Below are 17,977 nucleotides of genomic sequence, written 5' to 3'. Positions count from 1 at the left end.
GTCCGAGGAATGGTCTGTTATGACAATGTCGTTTAGCCAGTACGACGAAGTGCAGGTTTAAACAACGTTACTGTTATTGCCCATTAAAGGATTAAAAAGGAACGAATATATATATAACGTTTAATTCGTCGTTTTTAATAGTCTCGATTATTTGGAAACGAATTTGTCGTACGAAAGAAAAGAAAAAAGAAAGAGAGAGATTCACGCGGGATCGTCGATTTTTAAATCGATCGTTTTTAGCGTTTTAAATCAGCCCCGTTTACGAGGGGGTATTCGCGAAATCGCCGCGGTAAACCTCATTAAACTTCTATTCCGGCTAGCCGGTTCTTGCCTCAATGGCCGATAATAGGTTGCCCCATGGAAAAATGGCGGCGGCTAATTAGCTGGAATCACCGACGGCGGAGCGTCGAAAACCGAGGGGAGGGGAAAAAAAATAAAGAAAAAAAAAAAAAAGAAGAGAGGCGAGAGGAAGGGAAGGAGGAAAGGAAAATAAACGCCACTTAAAGTCGGATAAATCGGGAACAATCGGCTCCTTAATCGCGCGACGCGAATAAAATTAATTTTCCTGCGGTGTCGAACCAATTAGATCCTCCTGTATTAAGTATCGAAGCATAAATCGTCGAATGGGGAAACTAACTAAGGACCGGAATGCGAAAGTGTTTCGCGGGTATTCGATCGGCACGCTTGGAAACACGGTCTCAAGTGGCACGTTTAACCGAGTTACCTTATTTCGCCGTGGCAATTTCGCCGTTTCTGGCGCGGAATTCGTTGAAAATTCGTCTAATTAGCCTGGTCGAGATGATAGGACGGAGGTGAACTTTCGAACGACGTCGCTTTCGCAACGAGTTCCGCGCTGCGAAAATCATCGTGCTAAACGTAAAATTGAGGTGAAAAAAGGAAATACGAAATACGAAATCTGTCTCGCGATCGTTGTTACGACGGATCAAATTATAGGATTCGTTACCGCATGATATCGAGATAAAATATTTTTCCTCGGGATGGGATTCGGAGAATAAAGTTAGAGAGAAAGGTAACAATGTCCATTATCGTTTGAGAAACCGATTGGAGAGATGGAAAACGATCGGTGGCGAATCCATAGACGCGGATTGGATCCGCGGGAAGTCGGAGAGGACGGCGACGACGACGACGACGACGACGACGACGGCGGCGGCGGCGGCGGCGGTACTTTGATCGGTAACCTCGTTTATGGTGACGCTGGACACAGAATGTAGGAAACACCGATAACACCGGTGACGGAAATATCGACTTTTGAGAGCTGCCACGAGCATCCCCTCCCCTTACCGGGGAGGCACATCAGCCCCTGGCAAATCACCCCATCACAGCGGACCTCTCGTTCTCTCGCTCGCGACGAGGACAGCCGGATGAGAAGCTACAGGGAGTGAGAGGGGTAGACAGGAATGGAGAGAGAGGGAGAGAGAGAGAGAGAGAGGAGGAGGATTGAAAGGAGAGAGGTTTTGGGCGGGAAAGGGGAGAGGAGAGGGAGGTAGAGAGAGAGAGAGGACACACGGAGAGAGGATCGACGAGTTCGGGTGAGCGTGGAACGCCGTCGGTTCTGAAACGACGAGGCCTGGGGGAGGGAGGAGGGGGAAGGACCGACCGCCCTGGTGGCGGTTGAAAGAACCAATTTTGTCCTAATAGAAAAATCCCCAGCGCCGAACCCAATTTATAAACCCGCAAACATGGCTGGCGGAGGGCGCTCGTCTCGCCTCGTCTTGCCTCGCCTCGCCACCGCCGAATCCCGACACACAACGCCGACGAACATCGGATTTATAAAGCCGAGTCACCCGTGCACCATGTGCCGTAGACGCGTAAATTCCGTTCGCATAAACGAGCGAGGCCACCTGTGTGTAGCGTGGCGCGCACAGCTTCGATCGAGAGCGGTCCGAGAAGGAGAGGAGAAGGAAGGAGAGGAGAAGGCGAGAAGAAAGGGGCGAAGCGAAGGAAAATCGTCTCGGTCGTACGCATTCGTGGATCTTGATCCAGGCTGGAGAGGAAGCTGGAAAGCCGCTCGTGCGCCCGATAAACGAGCCGGATGAACTCCGTTACCTTGATCTCGTTACTTCTCGGTCTTCGCTTCACTTTCGCGAATTCTGCCCGCCGCTTCGCTTCCGGTTTCGTTCACGGCAATCTTCCATTCAAAACTGGCTACTGTTTTATATATACGTATATACGTAATTTTACGTATTCTTGCTCTCTAATTCCGATCTCTAATATTCCAATTTCTCGATCATTGAAGATATTAATAAAGGGAGAAGAATTTCAGAAATATAAACGCTTTTAGAAAAAAGTATTTCATCACGTATTGGACGCAATCAGAGAACGCAAACAGCAAGGATGCTTACGACTCTGCGGGTTACAAAGTTATCCTGCTCGACGATCCGGTAATGATACGTGTTGACAAAAATCCCATTGCGATTATTGCGAGCACGGGATCATGGGTTGAGTAACGAGTAATAATGGCGAAAGGGAGAGGAATCGAAATGAGCGACGGAGAGCAAGAGAGAGCAAACACAGAGACTCGGTAAACGGAACACATGGCCCGAAAGGGTACCTCTCGAAACCGGCTACAAAGGTATCCAACAGGGATAAATACGTGGCAAGTTGGAGCGCACGCCTCGCGCCTTTCCACCGCGTGTCTTGGCACATATGCACGCAGCAGGAAGCAAGGTTGGTCCATCTGCAGCGATCCGACAAAGCCCGTGTAATCGATTTCAAATTTGATAACATCGGCCAAACATCGTACGCGCACGCGTGTGAGAACGCGCTTACCCTTATCTCGTACGGTTGATCTCGTTCTTCCTCGATTCACCCATTTCTGATCAAATTATTACCCTCGTGCTTATCCCCTCGTTCGATCCCCAAGAAAAGATAATAAAGAAGGGCATTGCGATTTAATTGCCGAGATAAGAAAGAATTCGTCGTAACACGTTTTATCGTCGATTAATTTCAACATTTCGTCACGAAGAAGAAAGAATTTTCCGTATCTTTCCAAGCGTGTGTATACCTTGAGATAATTATCGATCGACGATTGGTTCGAAATCATCGAAGGAAAGGGAAAGATCCGCGAACTCGATCGCGATTCCTCCGCGAGTGGGTTCCCCGAGTTACGCTTTTAATCGCGCGTACGACTGTCCGACCCCGGATTCTCGTCGTCCCCGTAGTTTATTTAACAGCGCCCTGGGCATCGGTAAACACGGGTTAGCGAATTGGCCCCAGGGCGAGACCGAATGATAGTTAACGTACCGCTAAACGCTATTGGAGAGGACCTCGGCGTCCCTTCCCGGCCCGAATATACCAAGCCTCGTATATTGCGTGCGCGAGGGGGCCGAAATTAAATTTTGTGCTTTTTGTACACGCCAAATCGTCGTCTCTCCCACTTCTCCGCCGTTCGCTCCGCTTCCCTTTCGCGCGCGCCCACCACCGTCCTCCTCTGTCTCTTGCCCTCGTGCCGGTGCTCGCCGGCGATGAAACGGGGGCGCGATAACGCAGGCGTCGGGGAGATCTCGCCGCGATTTCACCCGCCGCGACACCGTTTCGAGGGATCGACCGAGGGCCTAGAGTGTCGCTCGTTTACGCATCCTCGTGTCTCGTCATTTTTCTACGGGAGGGACGAATTTTTCTTTTTCCCCTCTCACGCGGCGAATTTTTTTTTTTCGACCCGTGGACAAACGCGCGGATAAAAATATCGCGAGAGAACGAGAGAATCCTCGATAAATTTGCTACGCCGGCGATCTTTGAATTTGAATCGTGAGAGTTACTTCTCGCGACTCTCGGCAAACGCAAGGATATCGGCAGATGGTTAATTAATTGGCGACGTCTCGAACGGGGAGTTGGAGAAATGGACAAAGTTCGCGGGACGGGAAGGAAAGAGCGGGCGGGGAAGGGAAAGGAAAACAGCGGCCGGTGCGAGCGGGACGCAACTCGGAGATGGTTGACTTGATGAAATCATGCCGCGAGAATTAAACCGAGGGATACCCGTGGCGTGTGTCGTCGTCGTCGTCGTCGTCGTCGTCCTCCTCGTCTTCGTCGTGGCCGTCGCCGGCGTGTGGAGCAGGAGGACCTCGGCTCGAGCTCCAATTGGCGGGAGCAAGACAACGGTAGGAGTTGACTGCAGTGTATACACAGTTAATTAAGCCGGAGTACCACGGAGGACGGCGAAGCGCGGGTGTAGGGAGGCGGGAGAGATCGGTGGAATGGCAGACAGAGAGGTGTGTGCCTGGAGAGCGAGGGAGAAGAGAGAGGGAGAAAGGGAGAGCGAGCGAAAGGGCGAGAGAGCGAAGGAGAGGCGAAACGAGGCAAACGTGCTCCCGCCGACGCGAGAGAGACGAGGACGAACGATTTTGTCCTGTGGGCTGCAAAGGTAATTTGCTCTCTGGATATGCAGTCTCAGTGGTTCTCATCACGGGCTCGTACTCGCGTGATTCCAGGCCGCGCCTCGTCGATCCTTCTTCCCTCGCCTCGTGATTTCGAAATTTCGTTTGCTCCTTCACTCGAAGGAGAATTCTCTCCGTTGAAGAGAGAGGGAGAGAGAAATCCTTTGCCGATTGACCGGTATTTCGCCACGATGCCTCGTCACGGTAGTCCCCTCCCCTCCCTTCCTCCTCTCTCTTTTGCTTGCCGATATTACGAGCGTAAACAAACGGGAAACTGGTTCGATCGACGGTTGTTTTTTTTTTTTTTTCTATCGGCCGGTAAAAAACCGTTGGCGCATTTTTTCCCACAGCGTCGATTATTGCGCCGATTGTGTCGCGCAATGTGGAAAGAAATTGCGAACGCGAAATTGCGTTTCCCACCGCGGTGGAATCCTTGCAGACGATGGAGGGCCGGTTATCGGCGCGGAACGCGAATTAAAAACCCGATACAACGAATACGCTTTCGCGATGTGTTCGAAACGCGCGTTGCGCGCGGTGCGTACACATCCCCTCGATCTTTTCTAACTCGATTCTCTGACCTAATCCTCCGTCCACCTGTTTCCCCGCCACCGATGTATATTGTTCTTTTAATTCTCGGCAACCATTGCCATTTCGCTCGGTCTGTGATTTTCATTCCGGTTCTGGTTTTTAGTCGGCGTTTTAGTCGCGGGCTACGCCACTGAGAGCCGGCCGTCCAACGAATCGAAACCGCCGAAAAAGCCAAAAATGAAACCTAAATTCGTGGCGTTCGCCGCAACGCGACAATCCTCCTTGCCTCCCTGACGATCGATCTGGCAAATAACGTGTCCCTCCTTTTCGAGTTTTTTTTCTCTCGTCTACGAATTTTATCTCTAGAAAAAAGGAAAAGAGAAAGAAAAGTAATAGATTACCACACGGTTTACACGAACCGGAGAGAAATCGAAGCGCGGAAATCCCTCGCACAATTCCAATACCACCCTCTCCAAGACTACCCTCACAGCGGATGGCGTGACGGATTAAACGTCAGAAATCTGAAGATCCTTCTTCCACGGCCACCCCCGCTGAGAGTTTTCCCAAAACCTGTCGCGAAATCCTGCCAACAATACCGACGCCTCTCGCGCGACACCACCCGTGGCTACCGTAGCCCAAACAACCTTTTCTTCCACGATTCACAACGCGGAAAACATTCGGTTCCGCAATCCGCGCCCGCTAGGATCGCTTTGGATTCTTTTCATCCTCTTTCTCTCTCTCTCTCTCTCTCCATTTCGCACCTCGCGCGATCCTCGTCCGCAATGACCGAATTACCGAGGGAATCGGTTCAGGGAAAAATTGGAGCGGATTTTCGTCGGCGTGCAAACGGTCTCAATGGCCGGGATACAAGGAAATTAGACTTATCTCGGTCATCGGGGGCCGCCATGCAGCTGCCAGGAGGATCCACGTGAATAGACCGGCCCAGTTTTTCCTTTATTATGCCTAGTTTTCGAGGACTCGCGTCTCCCGATTTGCACGAACGGCTCGTTCCAAGGTCCATCCACGGTTGCTCCTTTCGACGTCCCTTTGGCGTCGGACACGCGCCATTGTGAATCACGCCCGATCGCTCCCGATCGCCGATCCTTAAGACGCTACGACAATGAGGATTTCGATGGAGCTGTAGCTTTCTCCACGCGGGATTTCTCGGCAATTTCAACAGGGAGACTCGATCTCGTTCCCTTTTATTGGAGGATGAATGGGATATCTTGTAACGCATTTTGGATATTGTACTAAAATTCCTTTATACAGGGAGGTTATATTCAGATATAATCGTGGATGATCGTCCCCGAGAAATGGGCTTTACGTTTATTTCCAATTTTGTAATGAGCGTACAAACAGAGTTGCTTTCTTCGACGAATCTGCTTGGATAATTCGAATAAAAATTCCAAGACGAAAAGGAATCGAGCATCTCTCTTGCTTTAATGGAATAGTTGAACGTTTACGATGAAAATTCATCACGATCTCTCGATTTCAATTCAATACAGTTATTTTTCGTTGCAACGACTGAAAATTACACGGAATTAGGGAGAAGGATTTTTCCTTTATCTGGAAAAATCGGTTCGACGATACGATAACCGCTGCACAGGTTGAAACGTTTAACCGGGTCTACCTGAGTGCAATCCTGCCAGATACGGCGTTCCGAATCCCTTGAGCGCTCGGCTCGAACAAGGATCAACGTTCGAGAAATTAGGTAAAACTGGAGCTAAGTGCTCCGGAACCGGGACGAAATAAACGCGTCGATCTAGTAACGTTTTACCCCGGCTCCCTCCGACAGATATTTATCGCGTTAAATGGGATCCGGTTAAATGCAACTTGCGATCTGATTTCTGCACAGGCTAAAAGCACTTTCCACTTACTCGTGCCGGGTAGACAGCCAGATTCGTGGCCGAGATTGGCCGGCGTGGAAAACGGCGTCGCTTGTTAACGCGTGTAAACGGTGATGCGAACGGCACGTGGGAACGAAACGCGTACGAAAGGATCTCTCGAGAGGATCGATACATGGATCCCGTGATACCTGATGCGTTTTGTCGGGGAAAGTAATAGGAATTTATTAATTTAAAATATTTATTTTAACGAATTATTAAAAAATTCATCGATTCTCGTTAAATTTTTGTAAATTATGGAGGACCTTTCATCCCTGAAATCAACGATCAGTGACATTTTGCTTTTTATCAAAAAATATAACAATTGTATGTACGAGGAACGCGATTAAATCGAATTAGAAAATTTTTATTTACACTTAGAGGAATTTATTTTCGATATAAGGAAGCTTTCTTTTTTTCGTTGAGAGTGAATATTTTTTCACTCTTTAGCTACAAACGTTTCTCCGGATCATGAACAAATGTCCAATGATCTAACGATCATATGTTATTATCATTATTAGAATATATCCGCTTATGAATTTTTTATTACGAACCCACGCGTTTATCCCCCTCACATTCTTCTCATTTCTTTTTAGCTTTTCCAGAACTCGCATAAAAATCATATAAATTTGAATCCCAAATTGGAATCGTATAAATGGAAACTCGATCGACTCGTTTCCCAAGTTCAATTACTCGTAACACGGATCGTTTAGGCGGTGCGCGACGTTGACGCATTATTTCTGGGGCGCAATTATAATGCGGGACGCGTGGACAGGAGGGGGCGGGATTTTCTATATAACGTTAGGTCCGTGAATCGGTCCGCAACCGTATAATTTGCCTCGGATTTTCGGCGGATCGATTTTGAGCAGCTACTGTTTCGCTACAGGCGGATATCTTTTGTGCCGCGGTTTTGTGGGCGTACACTTCCCCCTGGGCTAAAACGCCAAATGGTAACAACGATACGCGGAATCGAATGCGGAATGGGAAACGGGGATTTGTTTTGTGCTCTCTGGTTTTTCGGGTACGGAGAGAGAAAGAGAAAGAGAGAGAGAGAAAAAAAAAGAAAAAAAGAAGAAACAATCGTGGATATAGAGAGAGTAGTTACAGAGAGGACGAAAACGAACGTCGTCCGTTCTCCTTGTTACAAAGCTAACTCTGAAACTCTGTGAAAGAAAATCGAGATAAAAATCTGTTCCTCTATACGGCGTTTCTCCATCATCCGCCCACGAGAAAAGATGAAAGTTTACTACATATATATATATATATATTCGTATAACGTTCGGAAAATGTTGGACAAATATTTATCCACCGATATCCACCACCGTCCGCGCGCGCATCCCGGAGAACACGCGAGAAATGAAAATTTTTTTCCCAACCTGAAAGGATTAAATATTAGCCGATGAGCGAAATTAAATATTAGAATCGAAAGATCTCGTAATCGAGATCAACAAAAGACGAAGGAAGGGGGGAGAGGGAAAAAAAGAAAGATTGTTCACAATTAATTATCATGCATCGCGCGGGCATTGTGTATCAAGAGGGAATGCAAACTCTCATCGTCAAAGAACAAACGAGATTATCCAACAACGGGGGCAGAGTAGGATCGAAACGAAGCAATTACGACGCTGAAACGTCATCATCCCCCTACCGGACGCGGTTCCTCCTTCGGATAGGATAGAGGGACGGAGAGAGAGAGAGAGAGGGAGGGAGGGAGGGAGGGAGTTTAAACTCGGCTTAACTCCTTACTTGTCTTGGAAAAATTGCGGGCGTCTGGTGCACGCGTAATACGCGGGTTACCGTATCGCGTAACGCGCGCGGCAAGTCGCCACCAAACGGTACGAGCATCCAGCACGAAGCGTAGGAGGTTTGGCGTAAGCGGTAAGCTTTACCTCATTTCTGGCAATTACTGGGGATGCCAGAATCCGCCGCAAGAATCAAGCCGCACCGGCCTCGCGTACGTGTGTACGTGCGAGCGTCGTGTCGTGTTGTATATGGCGCCCGTTTACGCGAGCAACCCCTCCGCGTGTGCGCGCGCTCAATCGCTCGTTGTATCCATCCCTCGAGCCGATACACACTCGAGCCAGCCACGTACGACACGCACGTACACACACGGGGGAAGTAGTCGGCGTACGTGGTGGACGTACGGTGTCACAGAAGCCCGACTCCGAGAGTCCACCTCCTCCTCCTCCCCCCTGCGAATTAACCCCACCTAGGGGCACGAAAGGGGGAGAGGGTGACGCGTTTCCAGTGGCGGTTGAGCACCACTGCCTCGCCATGTTCTCGGATCGAAACCCCGATTGGCTCGAAATTCCACGAACAGCGACAGGGGATTCGTGGAGCCAGGCCACGCCTCGCACGCCAACTCCTGGACCACCTCTTCCCATCGAACCATCGTATTACTTGGTAGTTGTGCGCCACACAACAAAGGCCACCCCGCTGCTCGGCCAACCGACTAGTCCTCGTTGGCACGACGCACGCTCAACAACTTCGACCTTAACCGGCCGCAATTTTATTCCACCTTCTGACCCGCCGCCGCTTCCTCCACGCCGTTAACGAATCCACGCTGCGCCTACCGTTCCTTCCGTCTCTTCGTTCCATCCGTTCGTTTCCAAACTGGGCTGGGAATAGGACGGGCCACGGTTTTTTTCGAGCGGTTTTCGAGCTCGTAGATAGACAGGCGAGGTGCAATTGTTCGAGGCGCAGATCCAGCAGGAAGGAAGGAAAAACCTCGCGTGATGTTATCGAGGATTCTTTCGTCGAATCGTTGGACGGAGTAGAAGAGGAGAAGGAGGAGGAGAAGGAGGTTGATCGTGGAGTGTGGAAGAAATTGGAGGCGAAGAAATTGTATCTAAAATATGTGTCGTTGTGCGGCAAGGACGAGCCATGAGAGGTGTAGTACCGAACCAATGGTATCTTCATAGTTTTGTGTATCATCGTGTGGACATTGTAATCCAGTAAATAAACAGACTCGATACAAAACGCTACGTGTACGAAAATTGTGGTGTTGGATGATATAACAGGAATTCTTAATAATCCCAAGTGTACGTTAATAATAAGAGAGTCTTGCAACAGAAGAAGATACGATACGATACGTGGTGGAACGATCTTCAAAATGTATTTTGCAATTCACGTGTATTGGACAATCGTTTCGTGCATCGATTAAGCTAGTAGTGTGTTTACAAACGTTTCTTTCGCGACAGATCCTTTCGCAGGAAAGGATAGGCGATACAAAACAAATAGCGATAACTTTAACCTTTTGGGATCACAACGCTTTTGGATATTTTCCCACGATGGATTCCCAACAGCTAGTCGACACCGCGTCGCAGAACAGCCAGGACATCGTTCTGCCGAAACCAGCGAGCAGTACGCCTAGGCACAGCATCGACGCGATCCTCGGACTGGCGAACAATAAGAGGAGTCATCAGGAAATGGAGGATAACGGTCGAGACGCGCAGGAAAACGCAGGTAATAAAAACGTTTAGCTTTTATTCTCATTCCTTGATTCGATTGGAATAAGTAATAAGCGAAGATTGCATAACAGATATACATTCTTGAATTTCAATTTTTAGATGTTTGAACGTAACGACCGAGTGGCAATTCGATTATGCAATTTTCTAAATTGGTTTTTAAATCGATTAGCGTTTTAATTCAACTTTTAAGTTACGAGAGACAGATAGATAGAGGGGGGAGGGGAGAACGAGTTATTGTCAATCATGTTTGATTAACGAAAAATAATTTTTTTTAAAACAGGAATTAGAAAGAAAATATATATATATAATTAATTAATAATCCGTTTTGACGTGATCCGTTTATTAAAATTACTGGAAATTAAGCGTAATGATAAGACGTAATTAATATAAAACGTCCATGGTTTGTTCCGTCGGATTGGTACGAGTGACGAGAGAGATGAGAGTGGAGCGAGCCGCCCCAGAGTATCGGATCCAGAACGGCAAATCCCAAAACGGCTCAAGTTACCCTTGGAGACTTATTAATAAAGCAGATTCGATCGATCATTTCATCCAATTACTGCTTTCGAATCGAGATTTTGATTTAATCGTATCGTCAACGAGAGAAACATCATCCGTGGAGAAAGATCGAGTGAAATTCTCACGGATGTTTTCACCCGGCTGAAATTTTACACGGGATAAAATTTTTAAAAGATACCGTTAGAGAATTACGCTATTATCAAGCAAGTTATTTAACGTTAATGATTACGTTTCGATTTACGTTCTCGGCAAGAATTATGCAGAGAAGTTAACGGAGCCAATGTCCATAAAAAGTGTAGTTAGTTGGCTCGATACGTTGGTGTGGTTGTCACGATTAACAGGACAAATAAATTGGCGTACCGCGTGCGTGACAGTGTTCTTCGTAACGGGTCGGTTAATGATACGTTAGTTAGGCAAATTGAGATGACGCTCGCGATAATTTTATGCCCGAGAGCATCGATACGATACATCTTACTTTGCCCGCGACTCTAATTATCAAAATGTACCGCCAGCCAGTCAACTAGCCTCGATCGAATCGAGAGACGAATAAGAATAATTAATCTCGTCTGAGATTATTTATTACGTCCAATTATACATCTCATTATCGCTTAATCGTATACCTTTGTGTACCGAGTTATCTCAGCAATTTGAAATCGACCAAATCGAAGATTCCCTCCGACGCTAATATCATTGAATAATAGTAAATCAAATAGAACACCTACACGGGGACAAAATATCCGGTTAATCCAATCTGAACGAAAGTACATTCGACAAATTTACTTTACGAACAAAATCCCATTACGTAAATCGGCGTGCATCGTAAATTCTTCGCGATTTTCAATAATCGTTTCACCGACTCTTTCATCCCTCGTTCAAATATTAATCCTCCCATTCACGATACGATTGCCCATTCATAAACGAGAGGCGCTTGCACTCCTCCCTCTCTTCAACTTCGACGAATCCACTCCCCTCTCCCCCTCGACGATAACAACCCTCGAAATTAAGATCTTTCCTCCCCCCTCAGCATCTTTCCAGAATTCGACTCGACGAATTATCCGCGAAGAATGCGAATAAACGCGTAATTGAAAAATCGTTACGTATCGCGACGATCTGGTTGCCGGTGGCAGGGGGGGCTCCGTGCACGCGGCTGCTAATTAGTCGTCCGGGTTTCGAAACCCGGTGGTGTGCCAGTGGCTCGGCCTCGTATATATCCCCAACGTATATCCGATAATTCCAATTTCGAGAACAGAACCACGTCGTCCACTTGATCGTTGTCGTTGCGAAAACGTTTCTAGCCACCGACTGTCCTTTACAATGTCACTCGCCTCTGTGTATCGGCTGCACGCGGTTCGCACAGCTATCGACGCGACACTCTCGCCGGAAGGGTCAAAATCGACAAAACAATTTTGTACGGGCGATGGGCGATCGTTCTCCCTTCTTTTTTCTTTCCTTTTCCTTTTCCTTTTTTCCTTTTGATCTGCGTCATCGAAAGCCACCGTTAACGAAAAGAGTTACGCTTTGAAGGAGGGATGAGGGAGAGATATGCACGAATCGATGATACGTACACGGGCGATGTAGAACCGCGCAGAGAATCCGCAACCGTTTCGACGGAGGGGGGGAGGAATTAACCGTGGATTCCATCCTCTTCCGGTCGATATTCCGTTTGTTGTATTGGCTAAGCTTCGTGTAATCTCGTTGGCCGCGACTGGATTACGGTAATCGATAACCGAAACGCTTTTGCATAATGCACTTGTCGTTTGTCACCGTCTCTGGTAGGATCGGCTCGTTGCAATCTCTCTCTCTGGACAGATCGATATGAGGGGGGTGGTATGGAAGGAAAGAAAGTCATCGTGGATGACTTTGTGATTTATTTGCCACGCGGTTTTGACTCCTCTTCCTCCTCCTCCTCTTCTTCTTCTTCTTCTTGGCCGATTAATGTGCCCCGATAGCGAGAGATTATTCGAGCGTCCATCAATCGCTGGCGCGTTTGGTAGCCGGAGCGCATAAGTAGCCCTCGATTTATCTTTATTTGATTGTATTAAGTTGGATCCGCGGCGCGAAGAGAGGCGGACAAAGAGATGGGACGTCGTCGAATTGAAGATCGGAAGTGAATCGAATCGAGGACCATTTTGTACAGGTATAATTGGTGAAAGAGTTTGAGTAATGGATACGGCGGTTGGTTAATGAAAGCGGATAGGATTGAAGAGCGATCTATTATTTCTTGAAAAGAAGGGAAAAAAAAGAAAGTGGTATCTCTTCCAAGTGAAAAGTGAAATTCCGCGGATAATTTTCAATTGTAAAAAGATTGATTCGTAATTTCTTCCGAGAAGATTAACGATAATCGAGCTTTCTTTTTTTTTTCCAATTTGTGGCGAGAAAATTGAAAGAATGGAGATGCGGATAGGGAATGTTAAAACTAGAAAAAGAAGGAAGAAAATCGGGGAGGGAAAGAACGGAGGCTGATTAGGCTAAGGTTCAAGTTTTGTTCTACTAATCGAATTATCATTAATTATGATACCGTGTGAGAGAAAGAAGAAAAGATGGAAGGGGGAGATCGGTCCTCGCTAATAAGTAGGAAAGGAGAATAGAGAAGAGAGATAACTAAGAGAGGGAGAGAAAGAGAGAGGGAGAAAAAAAAAAGATAGATGGAAGCGGCTTTAAGTCAGTCGCTTCTTAAGAGCTGAATTGACGTGTCTACTAATGGATCGCGCCTGCCCCATCTTACTTTCTTCTTCAACCTCTTTTTCGTCGTCTTCTTTCTCCCATCTTGTTTGCCTTTTCTTCTTCTTCTTCTTCTTCCTCTTCTTCTTCTTCGTATACTGCTACTATTACAGATGCGGCTACTTTCGCAGCTTTAAAACAGATCTGTTATCTTCGTCGAGTGGATTCCTCGTGGTCTTTCTCCAATCATCGAGCGGATTCCGAGAGAGTTTCCACCACGTTTTAATTAGAATGGACGTTTCGTAGGCAATCGACGATTTCTTCTAAGATAGATATTAAAAAAAAAAAGAAAGAAGAAGTCTCTTCGATAATACTTTAACAATCCTGACAATCATCTTTTCAAATTGCATTCTGTCCCACGTTGATGCCAAAACTGCAGATATATAACGCAATCCGTGCATATTTTTCCCTCGTGATATTTTTCAACGATTATCTTTTCGCACAAACGTGCCGCATAATACAATCATTCGTGGAAAAAAGCAAAGCGGAAGGACGGTTAAGCGGGAAACCGTTTTGCTCGCATTTTCATATAACGCGACATTTTGCTTGCCTGTCGCCCGTTTTAATTTCCCCTCGTTCGTGCGTTTAATGAAACGAATCTCTCGCGCTGGATCAATCCTCCGGACGTGTGCGGACCGATCGTTAATATTTTCAGTTAGAGACGAGAGATTAATCATTCGTATCTCGTCCGGTTTGCCGTGCCCTCTTTTCTCCTCCTTTTTCTCTCCCTCTCCCTCTTTCTTTCTCCTATCCGGGATCATCGATTATTATTCCATTCAACCGTGGTGCTAATGAATTCGACTACTTATGTTAATGCAAGAAATATTACTATACCAATCTAGTTAGTTAGGCGTGCTGGACAAGTTTTTCCACGCCGAGGGATATAATTCGAAGTGACGGGTTGTTGAGATAAATCGATTTCGATGGATGAATTAAGGAGCGGGGGAGGAATGAAGCAGGAGGAATAAAGAGGGAATAAAGATGGGGAGGGAGGGGGGAAAAATGAAGGAAAAGGAAAAGGCGGGAGGAGCGTTAAGTGTGGCGCAATCAATCTTACCTTGTACGCGCGCTGGAAGATTAATGCACTTTCAAATTTCATTAATTCTTCGCTGCATAATGAGCCGCAGGGCGAACGAATAACTTTCCTTAACGCCGCGATAATGCCGTCGAGACTCCGCACCGTAATTGCATCAATTCCTTGGTAATTCGCACAATTATCCTTTCTGATTTTCCGCCCGGCACCGAGCTAACTGCTCGAGAGCACGCTTCCAATTAATCACGCGCGGCCTCCACGAATCTCCCCGCGTAATTAAAGTATGTCGTTGCTACGAATCAGAACAATTAATCGGGTGTCTTTGTGGGAGATCCGAGAACGAGCGTTTCCGAACGATCGAGTCTTTCACTCTCTCTCTCTCTCTCTCTCTTTCTGGTTCCAAGATGGCAAGATACTTTGTTATACCGATCTTGGATCTATAATCGATTCTTTCATCGAAATTTTTATGGAGGGGGAGGAGCGTGTGTAAAGTTGCGTCTCGAGAATATTTCAATAAGGATTATCGCGTTTTCGAAAATTATATTCACTCGGCAATGACAGTAGATTTTGCGAAGATATGGGATCTTTCGATAAATAACTTCACGAATTTGAAATTGTTTCCATCGAGATTGATAGGAAATATTCGAGAATTTCGTAAAGATTCTATTAATCGAACAAATTGCTAAAAGTGTTCAAGATATCCTCGAACGTGTAATCGATTTCCTCGAAGATTAAAAACGTATCAACGATCTAGCTCGATACGTACAAACAAATTCGAATGAAATTTAATTATGAAATATTCGTTTATCCTCGCTCAAATGTTCGACACTTTTATAAACGCGTTTTTTCACGCTCGCATTTTCGCGAAAGGGGAAGATTCTTTCGTTTACCATTAACGAGAGAGAGGAAGCGATCGATTGTACGCGCGATCCAAGTGGCGAATGTAAATAACAACGAGTGAATGATTATTAATAGGGAGAAAATGTTCCCATTGAGAGGTAAGGTTAGGAATTAAAGAGGTCCCTGATACGATGGAGGAGGAGGTAACGGCGTCGCGGCCGTTCTGGAACGCCGCAGGTAAAAGTGCTTTGTTAGGAGGGGGAGGGAGGGAGGGAGGGGAGTAATTTCGATCGCGTGACAACGGCAATATAACGTTGGGGGAAGGGGGAGGGGGGAGGGGGAGATGGAAGGAGGCAATTACGTGTAATTTCATACCCATTTATTGGCCGGGAGAGGTCGTTTTTCGACCGCTTCTCGAGTCTCACCATCGGCGATCGGTCTTGGATCGGAACGTTGGAACTCGAAACGAAAACGGCCAGGATTAATCGATCCTACCTTGTCGAATAAAACGGTGTCGCGTGCTCGTGATATTAACCCGCTCGTTAAACGAGTGCGGAACAAAATAGCGTCAAGCTCGAGTGACTAATGATCACTGTGATATCGATTTTTAACTAGATAGAAATCGGGCAGGACGTAAAACGGTTCGAAAAGGTACCGTTTCGCCGTTCGGAATAATTATTTATCGGTAATTTTTTTCTCTATTCTTTCCCTCGAATACAGTATGAATTTAACGATATCTATTTACCTTGCAATATGTCCATTTATTCAAGAATAAACTCGAAACACTCGAGTTTCTACTTTCTTCTTTTTTTAAAACGATCAATTTTCAAATTTAAATCTTCGCGTAGCTCGAAAAAGATATAACAAGTTTTTCGAGAAAATTCGATATCTTTCGCCGTTTAAACACCTTTAAAAATCTTTAAATTTTCGAGTTGCAACGATCCCTCTATTGTCGCCGATGGACTCGAAACCGCGTCCATATCCGATTTCCGCGAAATTGTCTTCTTTTTCCGTTTGTTTATCGATCTCGTTGCGACGGGAGGCGGACGTAGTAGACCGGTCGAAGGTGATCTCGCGGGAACGAGCGAGCGAGAGACGCGCTGATTTAACCGAATTACCGTTGGATCAAAGCTTGCGAGTGGTAATTGGCGCACAGGTGTCGTCGATCAATCGTACACCGGCCGTCGGGGAAGCTATATCGCGCGGATACCGAAACGTTCCGTGATCGATAGGCAGACGAGCGACGACGGGTACTACCTAGACGAATCCAATGAGACGACACATCGTCGAGCCAGAGATAGACAGAGACGGACGGAGGAGGGGGTTGATGGAGGGAGGGGATGGAGTCGACGGGGTGACGGAAACAAAGGAAGCGGAGAGACGCTCGTCGCAGGATATATCTGTGATTCGTGCGCTGATCAACGATTAGGAACGATTACCATCCCGTGTACTCGTGTGTGTGTGTAGGTGTGTGTAGCAATGAAAACACGTGATTACCACGTTCTACCGACTACGATCGAGAGATAAATTTATGAAAATAATTTAAGTGCGAGTAATTTATATACTTAAGGGGGGTGGTTACAAATCTATACAAATTTATCGAGCTGATAATAATTGAAAGCCACGATGCAATTTTCCAAGATTTAATTCAATTTGGGAATGGAAAAAAATGTGAAGTTAGTTGTAAAGTTATAACGCGAGTAATCAATGCAATTATCTCATTCTTGAGATTCTTATCCATTTCGAGGCGGAATATATATATATATATATATAAGGTGGGGTGGCCGGGTCGATTCGTTCGGGAGCGAGCGTACGTGCGCGAGAATTCGTATTCGTGGGCGAACGACGTCGATGGAGAGATTGTAATAAGGCTCGCATGCCGGGGAACAATTAAATTATTAGTAGGTACATTGTGCACGACGGGGTGTTTTATTGCATGCCGCATTCTAGTTCCGTCCTGCTTTCGAGCCTCGCGACCATCGCGGGACATTCGCTTATATCCACACAGCGATATCGTTATAACTGTGGACGATTAAAAAGCTATTTTTTTTTTCGAAATACAATTTTTCGAGAGAAAACTTTCATTTCTCCCGTTCTTTCGAATTTTAAAATTGAGCTTCGTGATTCTCTCGATTTAAAAACGAAACGAAGAACTCGAAATTTTGATATTTTTAATTCGATCGCGAAATCGTGTTTGCGAAAAACACGAGGCAAAGAGTTCACGAACTGTAGCACTGTAACAATTGAACGTCGCAGTCGATGCAGCGAGAGATATCCGAATAATAATTGCACGCCAGCGAACAATTAAATTATTAAGTAGTAACGATAGCAAGGGTCGGCCGCGTTGATTACCATTGCAATGAAGGCGTTCGCTCGCAGGGAAATATCTTACGATTTGATCGCCGTGTTTTCTTTTTTTTCCCTCCCCTTCCATTGCAGTTAAAAAAATCTTAGATGTAGAAACGAGTTATCGTAACACGGAACGCGAGCGAACTTTTAATATTAATTGTTTATTCGTGGCTCGACATCGATGTAGTCGGTGAAATATTAAAGGAATAAATTTTTCATAATTGCGATTTATTTAGTTGATAAACT

General features: G+C 46.3%; 1 protein-coding gene across 1 annotated transcript in view; it reads left to right on the top strand.

The window, feature by feature from the left end:
- Nucleotides 1-9,055: 9,055 nt before the first annotated feature.
- Nucleotides 9,056-17,977, top strand: part of LOC724196 (retinal homeobox protein Rx1) — a 36,842-nt gene continuing 27,920 nt past the window's right edge. Inside the window, exon 1 of the mRNA XM_001119966.5 lies at nt 9,056-10,267. Coding sequence (XP_001119966.1) covers nt 10,093-10,267 — 175 coding nt within the window. The 5' untranslated portion in view covers nt 9,056-10,092. The remainder of the gene's footprint in view (nt 10,268-17,977) is intronic.

The sequence above is a fragment of the Apis mellifera genome, linkage group LG1 (assembly GCF_003254395.2).
Source record: "Apis mellifera strain DH4 linkage group LG1, Amel_HAv3.1, whole genome shotgun sequence".
Classification (NCBI taxonomy): Eukaryota; Metazoa; Arthropoda; class Insecta; order Hymenoptera; family Apidae; genus Apis; species Apis mellifera.
This window is presented reverse-complemented; position numbering and strand designations above follow the sequence as displayed.